The sequence below is a fragment of the Oryx dammah genome, unplaced genomic scaffold, assembly GCF_014754425.2.
Source record: "Oryx dammah isolate SB20612 unplaced genomic scaffold, SCBI_Odam_1.1 HiC_scaffold_16, whole genome shotgun sequence".
NCBI classification, from domain to species: Eukaryota; Metazoa; Chordata; class Mammalia; order Artiodactyla; family Bovidae; genus Oryx; species Oryx dammah.
In genome coordinates, this window is record NW_024070200.1 from 42,797,567 (window position 1) to 42,823,651 (window position 26,085).

A 26,085-nucleotide genomic window follows, 5' to 3' on the forward strand; every position below is an offset into this window, starting at 1 on the left:
TATACAGCAGCTTCCCACTAGCTATTTGTTTCACACATGTAACGTATATATGTCAATCCTACTCTCTCAGTTCGTCCCACCGCCCCACATGTCCATTCTCTGTGTTTGCATCTCTATTCCTTCCCTGCAAATAGGCTCATCTGTACCATTTTTCTAGATTCCACATACATGTGTTAATATATATTCCATACATACATATTTGTTTTTCTGACTTCACTCTGTATACAGGCTAGATCCATCCACATCTCTATAAATGACCCAATTTCGTTCCTTTTTATGACTAAGTAATATTCCACTGTATATATGTACCAATCTTCTTTATCCATTCCTCTGTGAACGGACATCTAGCTTGTTTCCACCTCCTGGCTATTGTAAATAGTGCTGCAACGAACACTGGGGAGTGTACGGATTTTTGAATTATGGTTTTCTCTGGGTATATGTCCAGTAGTGGGATTGCTGGGTCATATGGCAGTTCTATTTTTACTTTTTTTAAAGAAATCTTCATGCTTTGAAGACATCTTAGAGCAGCTTCTGGATACTTTAGCAAGCTTCTGTCTCAGGGCATGGGGTGGGAACAGACTTCCACAGATAGCTCAGTCTCATCTCTAAATAAGTTCTCAAAGCTTTCACTGTTCCCATGTACCTAGGTATTAATACTTTTTAATAAGCATAAAGAATGAAGACATGACCCTTCAGGTGTCCAAAGTGAACCAAACACACTTTCCAAGTGCACCCACGAATGCTAGGCTTGCACAAATATCCACACACACATTGAACCTAATAGTTACCACCGACTTGAACAAATGGTTTACTTTGACCCACAATGAGAAACACATCTAGCCTCCTCGCCATTCCTGGCATCCCTAAGCAGACAGCCATGCCACAGACCCACATCCCATCACGTTGTGAACAAGCCCCTGCTTAGCAGCGCATTTTCTACAGCCTAGTAACAGAGTATGTGGACCTGCTCTCCAACAACGGAGTCAACTAAAAACTCCCAGCACTGCCAGGAATTCTGAAAGAGACACTCAGGGGCGTGTTTAAGATGAAAAACGAACAGAAAGGATAGGAAAGTGTTTCTGTCTCAAAATGATCACCTCTAGGCTTGACAGGGAGTAACAGCCAACCCAGTTCCATGACAGGGAGACAAGGCTGTCACGTGGGGTAAAAGAATTGTCTAAAAACACAGCACTTGCCTGCGGCGGGATTTAGGGCTTCAAGGGTGCTCATAGCATGAGGGTGACGGTGAGAGCAAGGAAGGAAGAGCCCTGACCAAGACTGCCTCACATGCCGCTGGCATTCATGGGACTTTGCACACACTGCCCTCCAGGCCAGGAGCAGAGGCCAAGTGGGCCTGATTGCGGGCAGGTCTCACGTGAACACACAGACAAAACGGCGGAAGTGAGACTATGGTGAGGGAATTTCCCCGGTGGTCCAGTGACTAAGACTCGGCATTCCCAATGTTGGGGGCCCAGGTTCCATCCCTGGTCCGGGAACTAGAGCCCACATGCCTCAACTAAAAATCCTGTGTGCCACAACCAAAACTCTGTGCAGCCAAATAAATAAATATAAGTAAATAAATGTTAAAAAAAAAAAAAGCCTGAAGTGAGTGGACCTGGGTAGGCCTGGTGAGTACCTCTGTACGGAAAGCACTGAGCCAGGTGCCCAGAGAGGACGGGCCAAAGGAACCAAGGAATGTCCCGCTCCTGTCCTATAGGAGTGAAGCGTTTGGTCAGGACAGTAAAACATGAAGAGTGGAAATGAAGGCAGAAGTGATCAAATGCTCTGAGAGGCACATGGAAAGTAAAGCCCACAGGAGAGAGTAAGGGAGGAGGGAAGGAAGCGGTCCTGGGGGCGACAGGGGCTGAGAGGGTGGAGGAGGAGCTGAGAGGCAGTTGGCCCTGACCTGGCAGTAGGTAAAGGGGGTGCACTATGGGAAGAGCATCAGTGGGATCAAAGAAACGGCTGGAACTGGGGTGAAGCCTTCAGGCAGGAGCAGACAGGCCCTCAGTTCAGTCTGTGTGCTGTGATCCTGCGGATATTCCTAAAAATGCAGACCCAGACCTTCCTCTCCATTCCTTCAGGCATGCCCCAAATATACAGGGTAGAGTCCAAGCCCCCTCCCTCCCCGCTTCCTGCTAGTTACCACGGCGACCACCCCAAGGCAGGACTAGGGCATGCCTACTTCTGATCCCATTTGCAAAAGACCCACAGACCAACTTGTTTTGTAAAACATCTGAGAAGAGTCTTTGTGACGTTCTTAAAATGGATCTAAAGCAATTTCATCACCATGCTGATTCAACCCAACTCACGAGAACAGGTGCTTGAGGGAGACACGAGGACAACTGTTTAAAACAGTATTGACTGGCTAGTGCAGAAAATGCTCTACTTCATGAAATGAGACTGAAAGAGTTACCAACAGAAGGTCAAAATGAGGAAGAGCTACAAATTACCTAGCAACAGGATCTGATAAACAAGTGAGTATAGCTATTGAATCTATTAAAATATATGTAAAATATGTATATATATGGTTTCATTTTGAATGAAATATGTATATACATATAGTTCCATTTTGAAGGGTCATGGAGGCAAGAAACAGGAACAATGCCATCTTGTGAAAAGAGAAGGAAGTGTCTCCAGGACCAAAGCCACCTCCTCCACAGGGTGCAGAGCGATGGGGGTCTGCTTGGAGGAGCTGCAGGGGCAGCCTGTGAACTTAGCATTTGAATTCCACGGGCCCCACATGCAGCATCAATAAAGCAATGAGCCCCTCTGCACGTGGGCGCCAGGGCGGGGGCCCTGCAGCAGTGACTGCTGGGAACACAGCACAGCATCAGCCGTGCCCCCTCCGCTGGGACCAGAGGGCCCACCGCCTGGCCCGGGAACACAGCTGCGGGAGCCAAGGGCAAGGAGGAGGAGCTGCAGCTGCACGCTGCCTCGGGCTTCTCTGCCAACTCAGCGCCTGCAGGTCTGCAAAGGGAAACCAGAGAGCGGGATCCAAGTCCATCCCACACTGTCTTCAGGAATGTCCTTTGTGGAGGATGACCCTGGGGCTCAGAGAGGGACTGGTTTACCAGGACTTGAACTCAGCTCCCCAGCAGAGCGTTGTCTGGTCCCAGAGTCAGAGCTGGAACACTGGGGAGACAGACAGGCAGAGACACCTAAGGCTCGACGGGGAAGATAAGCCTGGTAGCTTCTACAGACACAGCTTGGGGCTACTTATGCCTCCAGAAACGATCCCCTCTTCCCCACAAAGCCTGAGGTTATCCAGGACTGCTGGCATCCCCAATGGCTCAGCGGGTAAAGAATCCGCCTGCAGTGCAGGAGATGCGGGTCACTTCACATCAAGGTTAACCTCTGCAGGAGAACAGAAGGAACTGGGGTCACTGAACAAGGAGAGAAGGACATCAGAATTGAAGCTGACGACATGAGAGTCAAACAGCTATGAAGAGGTCACTGATTCAGACAGGCCTGATGGCAGAGGACTGTCTCCACTCGACACAGCATTAATCCCACAGCTTCCAGCCCTAATCTCAGCTCCAACCCACCGAAACGACAAGACTGTCTCAAGCTATCTCCCCTGGTAATTTGGTTCCTCACAGGCTACACTGTTCCTCAGAGAACACCCAGGTTCTCTGCCAGACTTCTCTGGTTCATAGGAACTAAGGCTGACAAAGCCACTATGGAGAACACTGGGGAGGTTCCTTAAAAAACTAACAACAGAGCTATATATGACCCAGCAGTACCACTCCTGGACATATACCTGGAGAAAACCATAATTCTAAAGGACATATGCACCCTGATGTTCATTGCAACACTATTTACAATAGCCAGGACATGGAAGCAACCTAAATGTCCATCAACAGAGGAACGGATAAAGATGTGGTACATACATACAGTGGAATACTACTCAGCCATAAAAAGGAACAGAACTGTACTCTTTGCAGAGACATGGATGGGCCTAGAGATTGTCCTACGGAGTGAAGACAGTCAGAAAGAGAAAAACAAACGTTGTATGTGCTTGCAAAGTCGCTCAGTCATGTTCAATTCTCTGTGACCCTACGGACTGCAGCCAGCCAGGCTCCTCTGTCCATGGGGATTCTCCAGGCAAGAATGCTGGAGTGGGCTGCTGTGCCCTCCTCCAGGGGACTGTCCCAACCCGGAGATCAAACCCACATCTACATCTCCTGCACTGACAGGCAGGCTCTCTAATACCGCTTACAAGTGAAATCTAGAAAAATGGTAGCGATGGACTTACTTGCAAAGCAGAATTCAAGTCACAGATGCAGAGAACAAACTTACCAAGTTTGTTAATTACCAAGGGAGGAGGGGAGCGGGATGAACTGGGAAATTGGGATTGACACATATACACTATTGATACTGTGTATAAAACATAGAGTCAGACACTACTGAAGTGACTTAGCAGCAGCAGCAGTGAGAACCTACTGCATAGCTCAGGGACCTCTATTCAGTGCTCTGTGGTGACTGAAATGGGAAGGAAATCCAAAAGAGAAGGGATAGACGTATAGTGAGTCACTTTGCTGTATAGCGGAAACTAACACAACATTGTGCAGCAACTATATTCCAATTTAAAAAAGGAAAGAAAAAAATCACAGTTTAAAAAAAGGGAACAAAGGCTGCCGAGGCAGGGAGAGTGTCTGGAAAGGCTGAGCGTGCTCATTCGGCAATGTCAGAAGGCTCAGCTGAAATTCTCCTTACTCTAAACAGAATCCACATGGTCAAGTCAGGATGTCCCCCACAAGGCGACTGATGAAATGAGGGTGATCCTTGCTCCCTCCTGGCCATCCTCTCTGCATCAGAAGTACTCTGAACACCCTCCACCTTGAAACAAAATGCCTGGCTCTCTAAGCTAAGACGCACACTGAGAATTCTGTGAAATGACCATCTTGTTCTTTTTTCTGCCAGGAAGGAAATGAAGGACACACCCACATTGCATGTTTCCCCCTTATCAATGGGGTTTTGATGGTCAACGCTCTAAATTGTAAAACAGGGTGATAAATTCAGGGGGAAAGATGAAAATACCATCATAACCCAGAGAGACAGGAAAAAAAAATGTCCACAAGCATAAATACTGCATAAAACCAAGAGTAAAATGTCAAAATGGGTGTGATAAAAAAGGAAAAAATCCTGTGGAAACCTTCCTACCGTGGATAGCTTTACTTTTAGATAATGTTAGCAGTTCACTGGCGAAACCCTGCAAAATATCACGACCCCTTATGGATTAATGCAGCTGGGTTCGACCATGTCCAAGGGAACAGTTGAAGGTCACACAGATTAAATAAAGGTGGAACCCCGGGAAGGTCAGAGACGGTCCTCAAAAGGTGAAGAGTGAAGGAAGGGGTGGAAGAGAGGCTAATAAAACCCATCCAGGTCTTTTGATTCCAGGTTTGTAGACGGCCCCATGTACTAGAGCTGAATTCAGAGCAACAGGTATGAGAACTCCTTCCAAGACCTTCTGAGTCTTCTGAGAAAGGATGAAGAATGAGTGAGAACTCAGCAAAAAATCAGGGTGATAGCACATAGCAACAAAAATGAAAGGTTTGGGAGTGAGCACTTGGGTGTTCCTAAGATATAAACTCCAAATTTAGAGACTTCCCTGGTGGTGCAGTGGTTGAGAATCCGCCTTCCAATGCAGGGGCCTGGGGTTTGAGCCCTGGTCGGGGAACTAAGATCCCTCATGCCATGGGGGCAACTAAAGCCCATGTGACACAACTAGAGAAGCCTGAGTACCACAAGGAAGACCCAGCACGGCCAAAGATTAAAGAAAAAGTAAACCCAACATTTGAGAATGTCTCTATTTCATGTGTCCACTCTTCTGTTTTAATGACCACTACACAATACGTGTGGCTCGGCAGTAAACAATCTGGTTGCTGATGCAGGAGCCACAGGAAACCCAGGTTCGATCCCTGTGTCGGGAAGATCCCCTGGAGGAGGAAATGCCAACCCACTCTAGTATACTTGCCTGGGAAATCCTACGGACAGAGGAGCCTGGCAGGCTATAGTGCATGGGGTCATAAAGAATCGGACGCCACTCAGTGACTGAACAACACACTGCTCAATAAACTGTCCCCCTTGGTCTTCGGTTCCTCATCCCCAGTCTACTCCTTGGCCCCGGCAGACTGGCTTCTGCCCCCCAGGGTCCCCCTAACTTTGTGTGTGGGGAGGGGAGCACCTTGGTCAGCAGAGCCCTGTCCTGCATGTCACAGCCCCCAGAGCAGCATCAACTGCATGTGGGAGGGAAGTCTGAGACAGGGACGATGAAGCGAGTCTCGGGGCATTTCTGGCCCTGGCATTGTGTGTGCACCCTTGCGTGTGCACAGGTGTGTACATGTGCCCAGCAGCTGAGTACCCCTACACAGTTCCTTCAGAACTGGTGAAACCGAAAGTAAAACATCTGTTGACAAATCAGCAAAGATCAGCTATAAGACGACAACTGCAGAAAGGAGAAGCAAATATAGTCACCAAGCAATAGAGAGAAAACATGCAAAATATTAAGTTTGGAAGCAGCTAGCTCTAGGGGAAGAGTAATTTTTTTAAGACTTTGAACATTTTTCAAAAACTTACTTGGGGTTGCCCTAGTGGTTAAGAATCTGCCTGCCAACACAGGGGACACCAGTTCAATCCCTGGTCTGGGGAGATCCCACATGCCTCGGAGCAACTAAACCCATGCACCACAACTACTGAAGCCTGCATGACTAGAGCCCACAAGCGCTTCTCTCGTGGTGGTGGCAACAAGAGAAACCACCACAATGAGAAGCCCACGCATCACGACTACAGAGTAGTCCCTGCTGGCTGCAACTAGAAAAGCCTGCCCACAGCAGTGAAACCCATCACAGCCAAATAAAATAAATAAAGCTTTTAAAAAACATTTTGCAATCCCTTTTTAAGCCACCATCAGTATTTTTTGGATCAAGGCAGGGGATATAGATATATATATATATATATACACACATATATAGACTTCTCAGGTGGCGCTAGTGGTAAAGAACCTACCTACCAACGCAAGAGACAAGAGACATGGGTTCAGTCCCCGGGTTGCGAAGATCCCATGGGGGAGGAAATGGCAACCCACTCCAGTATTCTTGCCTGGAGAATCCCATACCTTAAGGGCTATAGCCGTGGGGTCGAAGAGTCAGACATGACTGAAGAGACTTAGCACACACACATATATATAAATAAATCCTCTTTTATCTATTTAAAAATGCGTGTGTGTACCTCTGTGTGATCTGTAAGCAGCTTAACATTTGAGACCTGCTGTGAGAACATAGGAAGCAAACCTAATTGGCTACAATGTACCTCCTATGTGACCGTGACCAAATTCCCCAAATCCGAAATTGAGACACGACCTCTGATAGCAGGTGGGACATTTGAATTTGGGACCACCCTCAAGAGAAGCTGGGAAAGCTGGCTGCACACACATCTACTGCTACTGCTTCACTCAGTCGTGTCCTGCTCTTTGTGACCCCGCGGACTGTAGCCCACCAGGCTCCTCTGTCCGTGGGATTCTCCAGGCAAGAATACTGTTCTGGGTTGCCATTTAAGTGAAAGTGTTAGTTGCACAGTCATGTCCGGCTCTTTGTGATCCCATGGACTGTAGCCCACCAGGCCCCTCTGTCCAGGGGATTCTCCAGGCAAGAACACTAGAGTGGGTTACTATGTCCTCCTATAGGGGATCTTCTGGACCCAGGGATCAAACCCATATCTCCTATGTCTTGTGCACTGCAGGGGGTATCTTTACCGTCTGAGCCACCAGGGTAGCTCAGGGTGACACAAACCATGGCCTAGCGTGCTGCCTGGGTTCTGAGACAGCAAACTCTGCTGGCGAGACCCCTGCCTCTCAGCCCCTCTCTCTTCCGACACCTGGCCTGAGGGCTCCCTCGGCTAACTATGAACACAGGAGGAGGAAACAGAAGCTGCCCCAAGGCATGCCATGCCTGCCCCCGAGGGAGACAGCCTGCAGCAGTCTCTCTGGCCTGCCTCTGGATGGTGGCCAGTGCAGCTGGCAAAGCGAAGGCAGGGGTGGACTCAGTGGTCTCCCCAGCTGGGAGCAGCTCAGATGTCCCCAGCAGCTGACGGGTCCATCAACCCTTCTGCTGTCAGACTGAAGGAGCCCCGGGCTCCCACTGGCACCAGCATATGTTGTAAGCTCACCTCATCTTTCCCTCTTATTTTTCATGAGTGGGGAGGGGGAAGGATGTGGTTCACAGAAGTCCAGGTTTGAACCCTGACTTATGTACAGCCTGACTCAAGGGCAGGCTTACAGCAGAGTCTAGGATTTCTGTTTCTTCCTGGTGGGACCCCGGACAATGAGTTCTCTGTGTCCCTGCACTGTTATTTCATCACTGACACTGATCTTCCATGTCAAGCAAATGTCACTCCTCATCTCTCTTTTCCTCCTTCTGTTCTAAGACCCAGGAACCGTCGCTTCCTGAGGTCAACACGCTATGGAACGTTATCTCCAAGGGAATACTGATCCAGAGGAATCACAAGGCTTTGTTTCCTCACAAAGGGAGGCTGTGTAAGGCTGGCACAAACCAAGCTGGGGTGACATGTGCCCTTACATCCCAGGCCAGCTTCCTTTCAGGAACACAGTGCTCCCTGCTATTCATATGTATCCTACGAAAGAGGTGGTCTTCCAAGCTTGGGTTCTGTCTGCACCCAGGGGAAAATAATACATTCTCTTGTTGTTGAAACCTGTGTCTTGATTTGATTAGAAGGGTCATCAGAGATCAAAGAGGGTTCCACTTCCTCGCTCCTGTCTCACCGGAACTGAGTGGAGGATGGAACTCAGTTTTCAGGGAGGAAAGTGAATCAAGGTCCAGACTTTCAATGGACCTGGAGAGTCCGGAGAAGCCCAGGAATAGGAACCAGGTGCCTTGTTCCTCTTGGGTTTGGGGAAAGGATGCTCAATTCACACCTATAATACGGGTAAAAGGAACCCGACCAAAAGTGACTTCCATGAGAATGAGCAAACGGGGAGGCCATGGGTACAGAGTTCAATACAAACATCATTCTTCTAAACAATTTTTTTAATTTTTTTTAATGTGGGCCATTTTTAAAGCCTTTATTGAATTTGTTACAATACTGCTAATCCTGCTTCTGTTTTATGTTTTGGTTTTTTGACCATGAGGCATGCGGCATCTTAGCTCCCTGAACAGGGATCGAACCCACACCCCTGCATTGGAAGGTGAAGTTTTAGCCTCTGGACCACCAGGGAAGTCCTCAAAAACTTTTATAAAATAACTGAGGCTGTCAGTCCAAACTGTGGGCTGTGCATACTAGAGAAAGGTACCCATCACCAGGGGTAGGTTTTCAGTTTCATCAGCAACCAAGAATTAGGAATTCTTGGGCAGTGGTGGGGGTGGGGGGGGGCGGGGGGAGGAATGTCAAGGCAGGTCCTTTCATAAGTAAACAGATGTAGATGGGAAGTTTGCTAAGATTGATGGAATGATCTTTGCTCTTTTTCTCAACATTGCCAAACTTTCTCCCATAACTTAAAACAAGATAATAATAATAATAATAAAGAGCCATGGGACAGGGCACACCTCACCCTTCATGTAAGTGATGCACCTACCGTCACAGCACCCACGGGCTAGCATCCTTCTGGAAGGCAGTCTGCACTCCAGACAGCCCTGCAGAGCCTAGTTAGAGATGCTGTCACGTGGCCAGTGAGTGACGTAGCTCCTAGGAACTTAAGGTCCAGTTTTCTGCATCCAGAACAGGGCCACCCAGGTTTCTCATATTTCTCTTTATTTCCCATGGTAGAAAAAGAGGCTTTATCTTGATTGTTTTTCTAAACTTGAACTCTAGGCCTGTCTTTTAAAAAGGGATCCATTAAAACTGGCAGTCTGTTTCATTTAAAAAGCCAACAGAGTCAATCACTTGTTAATACTTAACTCTTGAAAATCTAGGCAGCTTTTGCTAAGAGTTACCTGTCCCTGAGCCAAGCACAGAATGAAGGACAGGGCCGTCAAGCTACAGGCAATGGCTTTTTTTCTTATTTTTTTTAAAGGCTTTAAAACTATTTTGCATTGGAGTACAGCCGTTTAACAATGCTGTGAGTTTTAGGTGCACAGAGAAGGGACTCAGCCATACATATACACATATCCATTCTCCCCCCAAACTCCCCTCCCATGCCATGTGACAGCCAACGGTTTTTTTCAATGACAAAAGACATTCAAACCCCTGTACATTCCAATAAGGTGATAACTGGCTGTTTGGGCTTCTTTAAATCTAGGGAACATAAAGGAAACTCACCTTGAAAACTTGCTGGGACCTTCGCCATCTTCATCATCAAAGTCCATTCTGGAAAAGTCAAGTTCACAAGTGAGCGTTCATTAGAAGTAGAACATTTAACTGGACACATGAGCTGTTGGCTCAGAGTGGGGTTGATTTGGTCAGAGTGCTCTCCAACAATCCCAGCCCTTGAGAGTGCAATAAACAGTATCTCCACATAGTCCTCAAATAGGTTTGGGACAAGAAAAGGCAAAATGAAAGGTCTACGGTACCAGCGTCATTAATCACATGGTTGAGGGCTTGTGCACAGTGCTGAAATACTGACTCGACCCTTCAAGAACCCTTTACAGGCTGCCGTGCTGGAAAAGTCAGCACCCCGTATCCCTCACCATCTCTGGGGACACCTGCTCCCCTCCACGTCGTGTATCAACACTGGACTTCCTCCTTTGACTATCTAGTGGTATATTAACAGATGGAGAAAGCTCCAGGGAGCTTGGAAACAAGAAGCTTTAGAGGCAAAGAAGACACACTGCTGGTTGTACTATGTGATGACTTGGCTGGCCTCGATGAGTCTAAGTGAAAAAGGCATTTAAGGCCATTACCCTATAAGCTCTGGGTCCAAGTAAATGGACGTGGGAGGAGATACACTTGTTCAGTGCCTGAGCTAGTCAGAATGGCCGTCTGCTTACTGAAACTCACCCAAGACATACTCGGATTCCCGCTTTACTGGGTCTCTCCAAACAAACAGAAAAGTTTTGACTGATATTTGTTTAGCTGATATCCCAAACTCTCCTTCTCAAAAAAAAGAATAACAACAAAGCAGCCCTCTCTAATGTCAATTAATTTTACTCCTTAAAGATGTTAGGGCAGAACAGTTAATTAGTACGAGGTGTATCCAGAGTCTTCGGGAACAAAATAGAAACAGTACAGATGTTTTTACTCTCCCGGATATTCACGGGGAGTGGGCTTCCTTGGGGAAGAACGTCTCAGGCATTCTGCACTCCCCATCTTGTTCTTAGGGGGCCTGATGGATTGAGTGGGACACAGTTCCCGTGGACTCCAGGCAGAAGGGAGACCAGCCTGCCTGGTGGCCAGGAGCTTGCCACAAGAATGGCGGGTATGCTCCAGAACCACACTACAGGTGCCACGGCTGCTGGCCTCATGGGGGATATGACCCCACCCACAGCTCTCAGGCTGGGGCACAGGGGGTAGTGGTGATGTAGGGAGCACTCGGGGCTCCCAGGCCAACTTTCAAGGGAAGAGCTTTCACTCCACAAGCACATGGGAGAGGCCCCTAAAGAGGTAAACTCTCGAGGCTTTGGGTTTACTTGGGGAACCAAAGGACTAGCATGACACAGGGCAAAGGAACACTGTCTTTTTTTTACAGTCATTTGTTTATTTTTATCTTGTTTTATGAGCAGTGTGACCAGAGTTCTGATCTGAGATGACCTGATGGGTTTTATGCCCGTTTAGAACCCCCAATTTCCAGACATGAGGGCTTGCATTCAGAATAAAGGAACAAAAGGAGTGATATAACTGAAGAGATGACGGTAACGATAACAAAAATACTTGTGCACAATTAGAGGAGGGGAGGCAGGGAAGAAAAACTATAAGAAAGGAAAAATAGAATAAAAACATCCCTGGGAGAGAGAGACAAGGACCCCCCACAATGCAGAGTGTGTAACGGGGTACCAGACAGCAGCAGCAGAGTTGTCTACGTTGTGGGAAAATGAAGGCTGAATGCACAACTTTCTAAATGAAGGAAAGTCACCAATACGCTGCTTAGCTAGTAAGGCTTCGCCTCACCTTTCCTGAAAATTACATCTGGGAGACCCCATAGATGGCAGCCCACCAGACTCCCTCGTCCCTGGGATTCCCCAGGCAAGAACAGTGGAGTGGGTTGCCATTTCCTTTTCCAATGCATGAAAGTGAAAGTGAAGTCGCTCAGTCATGTCCGACCCTCAGCGACCAGATGGACTGCAGCCTTCCAGGCTCCTCCGTCCATGGGATTTTCCAGGCAAGAGTACTGGAATGGGGTGCCACTGCCTTCTCCAACATCTGGGAGAAGAAAGCGCCAAAAAGCCTGTCTCTGGGCTTCTGCAGCGCTGCAGAACCACACTGTCACCTAGTGTTCATCATGGGTAAGAGCGACTTTGCTGCAGACAGAAAGGTTACTTAACACCCCTGGGCTGTCAAAAACAGCTCAGTGGTTAAGAAAAAGAAATCGCATTTTCAGAATTCCGATGGATTTATGCAAGCGTTTAGAAAAACCTCAAGTGGGTGTGAGATGATCAGTTATCTTTAAAATGCCTTTCAGCTCCAGTTGATAGGAGTGTGATCATCTGGCTCCTGCAAGATGCAATTTTTTAGTCAGCCGTCCCTCCTCAGCCTGCAGGATCTTTGGGGTATTGAGGGTGACCCATCATCCTGATTTTTCCAGAAGGAGGGGATCTGTGGGGGTACAGGACTTCAGTGCTGAAACCAGAGAAGCCCCAGGCCAACCAGAACTATTCGTCACTAAGGACAGCTCAGTTCCTTACCCCATCCTCAAGTGGTAGATGGGTAGAGAGGAGAGCCTTATGGTAAATGGTCCCAGTCTGGACCACATCAACCCAATTAAGCAGAGTGTAAGAGACGGAGTGCCAGGCTCTGGAGGCAGTTTTCTGAAGCCTGCTGAAAACTGAGGAAGCAGGACTTCTCTATGAAAATTCAGGGACCACAAATCTGTACCTTTCTACCCATGCAGGTGTGTGATCACATATGAGCTGCAATCACATGTAGGAATTGTGAAACGTATTGTGTAGGGGTGAACTCAGGAGAGAAAACAGGACACAAACGACTGTTCAGACCCTCAGGGTAACTCATGTGACCCCAAAACGACTCACTGCTCATCAGCCACACAGAAAACTCGCAACTTCTGAGGACAGAAGGATCTTTTGGAGGACTCCTTGCCAAGACCCTGCCTCTGGGTCGTCTGTCACCAATTCAAATGCTCCACTTTAAATAGGACTCCAATAGCTCTGTTTCTTTTTCCTGCTATAAAAACTCCAAGTAAATCATCCTTGTTTTATATCTTTTATGTATCTCTATTATACCACAGCATCTGGATAATAAAGGAGAGAAATCAAAATATGACTTTTAAGTCCTATTGTGTTCACTTTGAAGAATTTGGTACCATCAGTGGATGAAGTAAGAGTCCTCCAAAGGTGGGCTGAAAATGCCTTTTGCCTCACTCTCCTGTTCTGAGCATGATTTCTACCCTCAATAAAAAGTCATGAAAGGCACTTTTGAGCTTGCATCTGGTTCAGAGTGAGCAATGTGAATCTGCCTCACAGCGACTGTGTAATAATAATAATGCATCATCCACTATGAGTCATCAAAGAATCCACTTTTGCTCTTATGAGAAAAGATGACAGGCCGTGCCCGCTAGGCTGGTTGTAGAGCTCAGCAAAGGAGCAACCCTGGGCCAGCTGCTATTGACAAAAGGTGAAGAAGGGACATGGGTGCCAGCAAATGCCAGATGACAGCATCACTACTGCATAAATCCGAACCAAGCGAAACATGTACTTATGTAATATGTCTTTTATTTCACCACATTCCAGCAGCCAAGGGCTTACACTGCAGGGAGACGCCGGTGTACTGGCTGCACTCGATTTGGAAATCGTTCTCCTCAGTGATGATGCTTTAGAAGCCCAGCATCTGACTCCAAGGCAGCAGGAAGGGGCTAGGACTCCTGGTCCCCACCACCCTTACCTCCCCTTCCCAACAGGGGCTGACTCTGGAGCGGGCACAACCTGATGACAGCCCACTCCCCTGTCTTTTGAAAAGAATCCAGTGTGCCCTGTGGGTGCCCCCCAGCCCCATCCCACCCCCTCACCAGGATCAGGGAGTTCTCTACAAAAATGCAGCCCAGGTGACCGGCTTCTGCTTCCTTCTCCCACACATGTGGAATCACTTTGCAAAGAATCTGAAACTTCTGAACCTTCACCTCGTGTCCCCACTGCCCGCAGAGCACGGAGCTTGCTAAGACGTGTACTGGGGAGGCTGTCAGGGAAGTGGAGGGAACATTCGGGCCAGAGGATCCTCGGCACCCGGCCAGGCATGTGGCCAGGGGAGCCAAACCCACTAGGGGTCAGTTCTACTTGGCTCTGGAACCCCAGGGCTGGGTAGTTATCCTGGGAATCGGGACAAGTTCCTCCACCAGAATAACCATGTCAGAGTGGGGAGACCTGGGTAGGGAAGAGGAGTGGGAGGAAGGACCTTTCCACCCGCCACAGCCCACCTCTTGGACAGCAAGGAGATCAAACCAGTCAGTCCTAAAGGAAATCAACCCTAAATATGCACTGGAAGGACTGATGCTGAAGCTGAAGCTCCAAGACTTTGGCCACCTGATGCGAGGAGCCAACTTATTGGAAAAGACCCTGATTCTGGGAAAGATTGAAGGCAAAAGGAGAAGGGGGCAACAGAGGATGAGATGGTTGGATGACATCACCAACGCAATGGACATGTGTGCTAATATGCTAAGTCACATCAGTCATGTCCAACTTTCTGCAACCCCATGGATGGTAGCCCACCTGGCTCCTCTGTCCATGGGATTTTTCAGGCAAGAATACTGGACATGTTTGGGCAACTCCAGGAGAGAGTGAAGGACAGAGAAGCCTGGCATGCCGCGGTCCCTGGGGTCACAAGGAGTTGGACACGACTGAGCGACTGAACAACAACACAGCCCACCTCTCCTCTCTCCTTCTCCCCCTCCCTGTGTCTCCAACTGTGCCAAACACTCTAGGAGAGAAGGAGGATGGGGGGCAAGATGGCAAAGATGGAAAGGCATGTGTAAATGTGCCACAGTTCGCGGGTGGGGACCCCGAGTGGGGTGACCCACTATTTGAGGAACGTGACTTCCATCGGGGTCTCCTTTGTACAAGCACGGGGGCTGAGAGCAGAAGAGTCTTATCACTGCTGTGGCTACTCTACAACAGTGATGGCCTCCATCACAGAATTTCAGCAAAACGTGTAACAATATCAGAGGTAAGAATTACTCTGGAAACCTCCCTGTGAAAAGGGAGGTTTCTTTGCTGAGACACAGAGCTTCCCCCTTGAGTCCCAGGGGCTTAGCAGAAGGAAGCACGGTTTTCTGGCTGCTCCCTCTGAAGCGGGAAATGGAGGCAGCTGTAGGGCTCCAAGAATGAAGAAAATGAAGGACAGGCCTCCGGGAGGCGGCTGGTTCCCTGATCTGCCTCTGGGGATGTGTGTCCTCCTCCTCCTGCTTGGGAGGGTGTGTCAGCAATTGCTGCTCATCCCCCTGAACCTCTGGTATTTCTGGTTGGCGTTGGGCTTCCTTGGTTCTAAGTGGAGCAGAACTCTAGGCCAGCAGTCCCCAACCTTTTTGGCACCTTTCTGGGGATTGGTTTCATGGAAGACAATTTTTCTGCCGATGGGGCCAGGGGAAGGTTTCGGGATGATTCTCATAAGGAGTGAGGCAACCCAGAAGCCTTGCATGTGCAGTTCACTGTAGGGTTTGAGCTCCCATGATAATCTAATGCCGCCGCCGATCCAACAGAAGGTGGAGTTGAGGTGGTGATGCGAGTGACGCGGAGCAGCTACAAGTATAGACGAAGCTTCACTCCATTGCTCACTGCTGCTCGCCTCCTGCTACGCAACCCAGTTCCTAACGGGTCATGGACCAGTACTGTGAGGGACCCAGCAGGCTGGGGACCCTTGCTCTAGGCTATGTCTCAGTCTCACCCCACCAAGGTCCTCCTCCACCTCCAGAGTCACACTGAGTATACGTGATCTGGGAAGGAAAGGGGCAGCTGGGAGGACTCCTTCACAAAGAAGCCTGAGTCCACTGTCCGATCATCAGCTCAGGGAGCCAGCAGAAGTCAGGGTCCAGACGTCAGGGTGGGGCCAGGAACTCGGGGGCAGAGGAGGGGAGTAGCCTCAGTTCACTGAAGCCTAGCACACACCCTGCAGGGGTGGGGGCGGGGAGTGGCACAGACTCCTGGCAGAGTCTCTCAGAGACCACTTCCCTCCCCGCAATACTGGGCTCCAACCTCTGCCTGGTGCCTGGCCCAGCCCTACCTTCCTGCATCAGGGAGTCCTGTGCCGGCTTCTTAAAAAGGACTGGGCCCGCACTGAGGCTCTGTCCCCAGGGAATGGACGTGAGAGAGCAAAGGCATTTAAAATAATTTTTTAAAGACCTGGATTCTTTAAAAAAAAAAAACATGCAGTAAGCTGATATGTTGACAGCAAGTGCATTCTTTTAACAACCCAGACTCCACTGAGCTTAGCACCTAGTTAGAAAGAAGAGCTGGTTAAAGGAGGATATCTGGGTTTGCTGTAAGCCCCAGAAAAAGGCTGATCTGAGGAGTGTGGCCCCAAGCACCCCACTGATCACAACAGCTCAGTGAGTCCCACCATAAATATGGAACTCTGGCTGCATTTAGGGGTGGGAGGGAGCTGAACCAAGGGAAAGTGGGGAACCAGGCTCCATAACCCCCTCCATAATCACCAAAATCTTAGCCCCTCTTTTGAAGACCAGCACACAAGCAGCAGTCTTTTCACCATCTGAAATGATAACACTGAAGGCGCTTTTTCATCCTACCCTATTCCATTCTAGATCCTCAAAACACACCTGCCCCCCACCTCCACCCCTGCTGGGGACAGCCCAGGCACCTTTAAGAATTACAGTGGTTAAGAGGAAACTCTAGGGTTTAAAATGCTGAACCGTTTTACAAATTAGGAGCCTTGTCTTCCTGGGGAGAACCTGTGTTGTGGGAAAATGCATTCACAGGACAAACTGACTCTACGTGAGAAACTCTGTATATCAAATATTTCATTGAAAATGAAGTTGATTCAATGAAGAAAAGGAGTTGGCTGATAAACAAGAGTCTGACAGTGTAGACTGTGCTCTTCTTGCAGGGATCTGTGATGGCTGTAACTCAGTTACAGATGTCGTACATCATGAGTAGACGCTGTTTTGGGTTCCATCGGCTCAAGAGTGGTGGTCTTTCTGGTCCCACCAGAACTCATCACTCTTACCAACATTACGGGCAGAGTAGGTTACAGTGGAAGCTGCCCAGCCTTTAGATGCTGGACTAGAGCCAGGTTTTTTTTCTTTCTTTCTTTCTTTTTTTTTTTTTTTGAGAGGAATTCCTGCACAGCACCTGGCAAAGACTGGTAGCCAGAGCAAAGAACAGAAAGCACCAGAGGGATCCTTGCTGCCCACAGGAGCTGAAGCTTGACCCTCAGGGCTGCCTCTGGCTGGTGGGCTCAGGTGGACGAATGGGTGAGCCCCCTCCCTGAGAGAGATGGCTGGAGCAAGGCCCAGCAGGACTACAGAGCTGTTCTCACAGCAAGGACAAGCAAACAGAAGTCCCCAGCTGGGTGCCGAGGCCCAAAAACACTTAGAGGCGATCACATGCCTGGTTAGGAATCCCGCGGAATCTAATAAACAGGATGCAAACTGCTGAGCTCTTACTCTCCGGGACAGGGAGAGACAATATTTTCCTAACAGGTCAAGAATGTTGTGCAACGCATATCCAACGCGGTTCCCAGAAATGCCGAGGGGGCTTACCCGGATCGCCGCTTTCCTCCTCGGGCGGGCATGGCCCCCGCCATCCTCACCTGTCCAGTGGCCGCCATGGGGGCGACGGGCAACGTCACTGAGCCAGGGATGTCTGAAGCCATTTCTGTAATTCGGCAAAGAGGAGAAGTTTTGTTAATGACAGAGAAGTCCAGGAATGAGCAGAAAAATTGTCCGGCTGACCAAAAGCACCACCTGGGAGAACCGGGGGACCTGGGTACAGGCCCTTCCTTAGTCATGTGACCTGACTGAGCCCTTCCCTAGTCCGGGCTCTGCCTTTCTCCTCTGGAAAACAACATGCCAGGCAGCATGCCTGTATTTAGTTTCGGTGGTTAAAAAAAAAAAAAAGTTCTCACAGCTAACAGCCTTCATAAAGAACTCTTGTTTCCTGTCACCTGGAGGCAGGTAAGATGTTCAGAAGTTCAGGCACAGGGCAAAAGCTTACAGGGAAAGAACCACTGCTGGTCCCGAATACTGGTAGCCCACTGGGGCAAACCTAGAGAGCCAGTCTCCTGCAGCAGCATCACAGATGCTCCGACCTCACCCTGGGCATCTGTGTTCAAGCAGAAACTCTGCTCCCCGCTTAAATTTGGACTCAGAATCCCTCACTATAGAGTCCTTCCTGGCCCTCCATTTATGATGAGGACCATGAGGTCCCAGGGCCTTAAAAACACCCCCTCAGGCCACAAGAAAGGAAAACTATGACAAACCTAGACAGTGTATTAACAAGCAGAGACATCTCTTTGCTGACAAAGGTCCATATCATCAAAGCGATGGTTTTTCCAGTAAGGATGTATGGATGTGAGAACTGGACCATAAAGAAGGCTGAGCACTGAAGAACTGATGGTTTTGAGCTGTGGTGCCAGAGAAGACTCTTGAGAGTCCCTTGGACTGCAAGGAGATCAAGCCAATTAGTCCTACAGGGAATCAACCCTGAATATTCATTGGGAGGACTGATGCTGAAACTGAAGCTCCAATACTTTGGCCACCTGATGTGAACTCATTAGAAAGACCCTGATGCTGAGAAAGACTGAGGGCAGGAGGAGAAGTGGGCAACAGAGGATGGATGGCATCATCGACTCAATGGACATGAGTTTGAGCAAGCTCCGGGAGATAGTGAAGGATAGGGAACCCTGGTGTGCTGCAGTCCCTGGGGTCGCAAAGAGTCAGACACAGCTTAGAGACTGAACAACAACAGGCTGCATGGTAAGCCAGTGATGGCGGCTCTCTACAGCCATGCCTTCCGAGGCAGAAATCTTAATTTAAAGCATAAGTAGGTCTGTCATTAGATGAGAGTGCCTTCCCTGTGCTTTATTACCATGATATATTATTTCTTACAAGCTAGATACTTTTGGAAGCTTGTTAAGGCAATGATCAGCATTCTACATTTCAAAGAAACCACAGTTAAAGAATTTCTCCTTCCCACTTTGTGGCAAGCTTGTGAACTCAGACGCCCTGTCCTCAGACCATTAAATGGCAAGAGCAATCCTCCAGTGGCCTCTCTGATCCTGTTTATTGCTCTTGTGAATGACTTGCACAGGGCTCAATTTTCTCAGCCCGACTCTTATCCAGGGCAGAAAGGAAGCAAGAGTCTACAAAAACGTATTTCAGAAAGACAGTCTCAGATAAATATGAAAATCTGGACCCTTGTTAGTGAAGGAATGCTGGTGATGATCAGAAATTACAGCTCTGCCTCCTCCCAGAAACCACAGAGGCATCTGATCCTGAGTTATGCCCAAAGACATTGTGACTAATAAACATATTCTAAGGTCAACTTGAACTAGTCCCCTCGAAACTTCTGAAGAAGAATCTCACAGTACTAACAGACATAATCTTAATTTAGCTACTCCACTAGATTCACAAAAATTTGAGAGCTAGCAGGTTTTTCTTTCAACTAATGTAATCCTCTCACTGTAGACAGTGACTGTACTGTATTTGTGACAGCTAGGCAGTACGACCAGCAACGACTTCATAATCTGACATCTGCCTGCTTCTGATAAGAAATTTGTATTTTTTCCTGAAATGGAGGCTAAACCAGGTTAAGTCCATTAAGGCCTCAAACTGAAGGCTGAGTCACTGCCGTGCAAACACAGGCAAAAACAAAAGTCACCACTTCCCAAAGTAAGTCCCACAGAACATCAGGCCCTTAAGATTTTCCAAGAAAAGGGTTCCGTGGTCAAACAGGTGAGGGAAAAGCCACACTCTTATTCCCTTCTCCAAGATTCCAAAGTTCCCCCAAAATAGACTGAGAAGTCCTAATAGGAGGACATTTATTTAACTGTGACTATCCCAGGATACCATAAAGGTCTCTAATTAATGTTTATCAATTAATTAATTAATTAATTTGGGGGGCTACACCAGGTCTTCATTGCTGCTCACAGGCTTCCTCCAGCTGTAGCAAGCAGGGGCTACTCTGTTGCGGTGTGCAGGCCTCTCACTGCAGAGGTTTCTCTTGTTGCGGGTGGGCTCAGGAGTTCTGGTGCACGGGCTCAGTTGCTCTGTCTGCTGCGTGTGGGATCTTCCTAAATCAGGGATTGAACACACGCAGTATCCCCTGCACTGGCAGGCAGATTCTTAACCACTGGACCAGTAGGGAAGTCCATGTGGAGACTCCTAAAATGCACTTTCTGAACAAATAATGTTTCATGTGACTCTAGTTTTTTAAAGTCAACTACCTCGTTCCTGCCTTTGAACTAAGGATATGTCAAGCTGAGAGAGATCTTCACCTGTGTCTGCAGACTCGGAAAGGCCCACCTGCAGTCACCTTCTGGCTCAGAGGTTGGCAAGGAGGAGGAAGGAGTGGAAAACGGAAGACAATGTGCAGTTAGGGAAGAAGATGATATTTGTCCCATTTTATGTGGGGAAAACAAAGTTGTGGACTGTAATGCTCCCCAGAAACCCTGTCTATGGGGCAAGGGTTGAGGAGTTTGGAAAGTCCAGTCCTCTCCTCAGAGAGATGAGGGATGCAAGGAAAGAGAGTTTCAGTGACTTGCCGAGGTGCGCCCCCTGGACCAGGGGCTGGGCCACGGGGAGGGCCCAGACTTGCTGTCATCTTATTCTGAGTGACCATTTCCCATGATTAAGTTTCATCGGCCCCGAAGAAGGGCCAGTGAGGACAGGTCCACAACCAGCTTGCCTCCATCAACACCCACTGGGTATATTCTTGTGCCCTCCCAGCGTGGTGCAAGATGCCAAATGTAAGTTGGCAGGTAGACACAAGTAGTTTCTACCAGGGAGAAAGCGTATGCTTCATGAAGGTCACCTGACAGGCTGAGCCGGCTGCAACCTTTACATGTGACATGAGTGTGTCATAAAGCCAGAGCATGGTGGCTTTAGGGGGAGAGGAGCAAGGGAGCAAATACATTAACAGAATTTGAAGACTGAGAGGCACAAACGCATCCCCAGCAAAGAGGGCTACCCAAACAATACAGACGGATGTCGGCTCACCAGCCACAATGGCCAAAACTACCCCCTCCCCAACTCAAGAAGCATTTCTTTTTTAATTAGTTTTTATTGGAATGTAGTTGCTTTACAATATTGTTAAATTTCTACTGTAGAGCAAACCGAATCACTTATATGTATACACGTATCCCCTCTGTTTTAGATTTCTTTCTCATTTTCAAGAAACATTTCTAAGAAAATGTGGCTCATTCTAGTTCTACTTTTCTCTTGTAAATTGCATTTGTTTTTTTTTTATCTTTATTTTTTTAGATGGAAGGATAACTGCTTCACAATGTTGCATTAGTTTTTCTGTACAGTGAAGTGAATCAGCCACAGGTATACATATATCCCCTCCCTCTTGGACCCCCCCATCCCCCTGCATTCGTATATCTTATATCCATTTCTCTTCTAAGTTTCAGGTGTTCTTTCTCATCTAGTTGTAAGATGCTTTTTATGACAGATACTGAAGCTTTGCCAAATTTTCTGAAAATACTTAACAATCTTTCTCCTATTTGTTGCTTGCTTTTTTAGGTTGAAAGATTTTTTAACACTAGATAAAGCCTTAAGAGGTAGAGTTTAAAATGTATTGGTCAGCTCCAGTTGCCATAACAAAATACCATACACTGAGCGGCCTGAACAAAAGAAATGTATTTCCACACAGTCTGGAGAATGGGAAGTCCAAGATGAAGGTGCCAGCCAAACTGGTTGCAGTAAGGACCCTCTTGCTGGATTGCAGACTGCCACCTTCCCTCCATGTCGTCACATTTTCTCTTCTTGTAAGACCACCAATCCTAGGGCACTAGACTCATGACCTCATAACCTCATTTAACCTTAACTACCTGCCATAAGCTCTATCTTCAAAACAGTCAACTGGGGTGTTAAGGCTTCAACAAACGAACTTTGGGAAGATACAACTCAGTCCACAGCAGAAGAAAAGATCAATTGTCCTAACCTCATTTATTCTAGTCCTTCCTTTTCCCCATAAGGTTTTTTTTTTTTTTTTTAAATAATGACTAACTTCTTTAACACTTTCATTCTATTTCCTTATTGATTTGGCTGCTTCAGGTCTTAGTTGCAGCATATGGGATCTAGAGTTGCAGCATGCGAACTCTTACTTGTGGCAATGTGGGGTCTAGCTCCCTGACCAGGAATCAAACCTGGGACCCCTGCATTGGGAGCGCAAAGTCTTAGCCACTGGCCCACCAGGGAAGTCCCAGCATTCAGTTTATTTCTACTTTATGATGTTACTATGATGTGACACTGTATTGTGTATTATGATCATTGCTACTAGTGTGAATGAGATCACCTTTCCCAGATACTTTCTGATTGGTTAGCAGCTATGACGACAATTGTGCTGCAGTAACTCTTCGCAAGTGATGTCAACTGATTTGACCAGCAGCTAAGATAGGTGCTGCCCTCCCCTCCCTTACTGTTCTGTGTATGTGTTGTCCTTTCAAAATCTGAATTCCTGGATAAAGAGTTTCTAGGGCCATTGCCGTGTGTCCTGCCATTTCACCAAATTTTCACATTTGCTCTAATCATCTGTCATTAAGTCATGAATATTCTAATTTTACCAAGCCTTTGGGCTACAAATAATACTATTTTCTCACTTTAAACAGTTAAATGTTTGATTTCTTTTCAAGTCTTGTTTCATTGGCCAGAGTTTCCAAGATATTTGATAATAATGACCTGTAAGTGGGAATAGAAAGGCCATGGGGTTCAGCAGTGAAACATGTCTGGTTTAAAATTACAACCCAAAAACTTCTTAATAATAATCTACTTTAAAGGATCACTTGAAAAATTAAGGATAATGTTTATAAAGAGCCTCCAACAGTGTCTGGGAAGGGAAAAAACTCTCAAGCAGCAATGATTAAAATGATCATGATTATGGTGATGATAAGTAAACTTGCTTGGTCTTTGAATATAATTGCGGGTTTAAGACAAATACACTTTATGACGTCAAGGAAATCTGCTGCTGTTCCTATTTCTTCACTGATTCATGGAATGGGTGTCTCATTTTATCAAATATCATTGTGGTAACTAACATAGTGTTTTAGATACCAAACAAACCAAGTGAAATATGCAATCGATGAGACCAAAATTCACTTGAAAGGTTAAACGTTTCTCTAACGTCTTTTAAAAACCACTCAATACATTCAAATAAAAATATAAAAAACACATCTCTCTCATCTATAACCTACATCCATATCTACCAAATGTTCCGCTGTTAGCCTTCTTTGGATAAGCGACTACCTGCTCCCTAAACCTGGCAACTTCTCCATATGATCTGAATATAAGTTAGCAAAGCTCCTAGGACATCTATCCAGGAAAAGTGGGCAGAGAAAGTTCACTCACCTGGTGTCAGAGGTGAGGGTCTCCAAGGCAGAGCATGGTTTTAAGTGGAATAGAAAATGCTTTTCAATTAGATGGAAAGTAGTCCTGTGAGTACACTATTGATGTGCAGGGTTTCTGAATTTCACTTCAAAAGGAAGTAAAGTGGAACCTTGACTATAGCACTGGGCAGACAGGAAATAGCATCAGATACCTAACAGGTGATGACCTGGCCACAGTCATACCCTCGGGTCTGCATGAACACAGCCTCTGTGTAGGAGGACTTGGCAGTATGGATCAAGAGACATCAAATTACCCGTGCCTCACGAGGGCTTCCCTGGTGGGTCAGAGGTAAAGAACCCCCCTGCAATGCAGGAACCTCAGGAGTATGAGGATCCCATCTCTGGGTCCGGAAGATCCCCTGCAGGAGGGCATGGCAACCCACTCCTGTATGCTTGCCTGGAGAATCCCACGGACAGAGGAGCCTGGTGGGCTACAGTCCATGGAATCTCAAAGAGTCGGACATGACTGAAGCAACTGAGCATGCATACACAAGAGGATGCCAGGGCAGTGTGTGTGTGTGTGTGTGTGATGCCAGGGCAGTGTGTATGTGTGTGTGTGTACTTGCTGTATGTACAGAAAAAGACTGGAAGGGAGATACAAGTATACCAATGTGTTAAACTTGGCTATTTTTGTTGTGGGAATTATAGGTGGGTTTTATTTTCTCCTAAAAGCTCTTTTTATTTTTGAATATACTAGGATTTTTTTCCCAAATAACTTGTGCTAATTTAACATTAATCAAATGATGTGTTAATTTAATGACCACAAATGGAGAAATAAATATTTTTAAAGGGTTTCACTGTAAGACACATTCGAAAGCATTATACAGCTGGAGAGCTAAAAGCACTGAACGAATGAGTCAAAGGAAGAGGATGACTTTAATAAAAGAGTGTCCAACAATGGAATGGGTTGGCTTAATGATGATGATAAACATCAACATATATACACTTACAAGGGCTTCCCTGGTGGCTCAGATGGTAAAGCCTCTGCCTGCAATGCAGGAGAGCCGGGTTCAGTCCCTGGGTTGGGAAGATCCCCTGGAGGAGGAAATGGCAACCCACTCCAGTACTCTTGCCTGGAAAATCCCATGGACGGAGGACCCTGGTAGGCTACACTCCATGGGGTTGCAAAGAACTGGACACGACTGAGCGACTTCCCTTTTACTTTCACTATGTATGAAATCAATAGCTAATGAGAACCTACTGTACAGCGCAAGAAACTTCTCAGTGCTCTATGGTGACCAAAATGGGAAGGAAATCCCAAAAGGAGGGGCTAAATGTATACCTATAGCTAATAGGTATAGATCTACCTAAAAGATTTACATTAGGTGCTCCCTCTGTTCTAATCTCTTCACGTGAGCTTTACATCCAGCCTACAGGAGAGGCATAAATCAGCCCATATTACAGACGAGGGAGTTGGGGCAGAGAGAAGTCAGTGCCATGCCCCAGCTACAGGGCTGTGAAGGGGGATAGTGAGCTCTCATGGGTCAGTCCCACCCCTGCAGGGCCCTCGCCTCCTCAAGGGGCCCAGGCAGAGGCTGGGCAGCCAGCAGACCCTTTCCCAGGTAGGCGGGGGGTGGGGGGGGGGGCTGGGGGCAACAGGAGGCATCGTAACATCCAGCCTCTAAATCACAGATCCAGGTGGACATTGTGTGACGTGCAGAAAGTGTCCATGCTTTGGGGTCACTCTGCGGCCACAGGCAAGTTATGGATCATCCCCTAAGCAACAGACTCCTCATCTATAAATAACGAAAATGCCCACATTATCCACAGTTACTGTGGCGCATTAGGAAGATCCCTTATGCCAGATACCTGGCAGAAGGTATAATCCCTCTTCTCCTTTTACTTCCCCCCAAGACAAGGATGCTTTTTAAAGCAGATGTTGTGTGTGCGTGTCTGTACTTTTCCAGAACCCTTGAGCAAAACTTAGCTTCTCTATACCTCAGTCTTCTGTCTGGAAAATGGCCGTAATAATAAGCAGTAAATTCCTCACGACACTGCTATGACGATTAAAAAAGCTAATATCTGTAAAGCGCTTAGCATGATGTCTGGAACACAAAAGAACATCTAAGCATTTGCTGAGTAACACACACGTGCACGTGCTCAATTACTCAGTTGTGTCCGACTCTTTGCAACCCCATGGACTGTAGCCCACCAGGCTCCTCTGTCCATGGGATTTCCCAGGCAAGAATACTGGAGTGGGCTGCCACTTCCTTCTTCTCCAGGGGATCTTCCCGGACCAGGGATCAAACCCATATCTCCTCTGCTGGCAGGCGGATTCCGTATCACTAGTGCCACTTGGGAAGCCAGGTAACATATACATAGACACTAACAAAACTTAGTATAACTTCTTTCTGTAAGGAATTAGATCACTTCTGCAATTTGGTTTTTATGGCTATGTCTCACAGGCGT

The 26,085-nt window shown here is 47.4% G+C and overlaps 1 protein-coding gene across 4 annotated transcripts in view; it reads right to left on the minus strand.

The window, feature by feature from the left end:
* Positions 1-26,085, minus strand: part of ARNT2 (aryl hydrocarbon receptor nuclear translocator 2) — a 192,157-nt gene that overhangs the window by 136,935 nt on the left and 29,137 nt on the right. For all 4 annotated transcript variants that reach the window (XM_040257409.1, XM_040257408.1, XM_040257411.1 and 1 more), the window contains exons 2-3: positions 17,834-17,948; positions 10,279-10,326 (exon numbers count right to left, since the gene is read on the minus strand). In XM_040257409.1, coding sequence (XP_040113343.1) covers positions 10,279-10,326; positions 17,834-17,948 — 163 coding nt within the window. The remainder of the gene's footprint in view (positions 1-10,278; positions 10,327-17,833; positions 17,949-26,085) is intronic.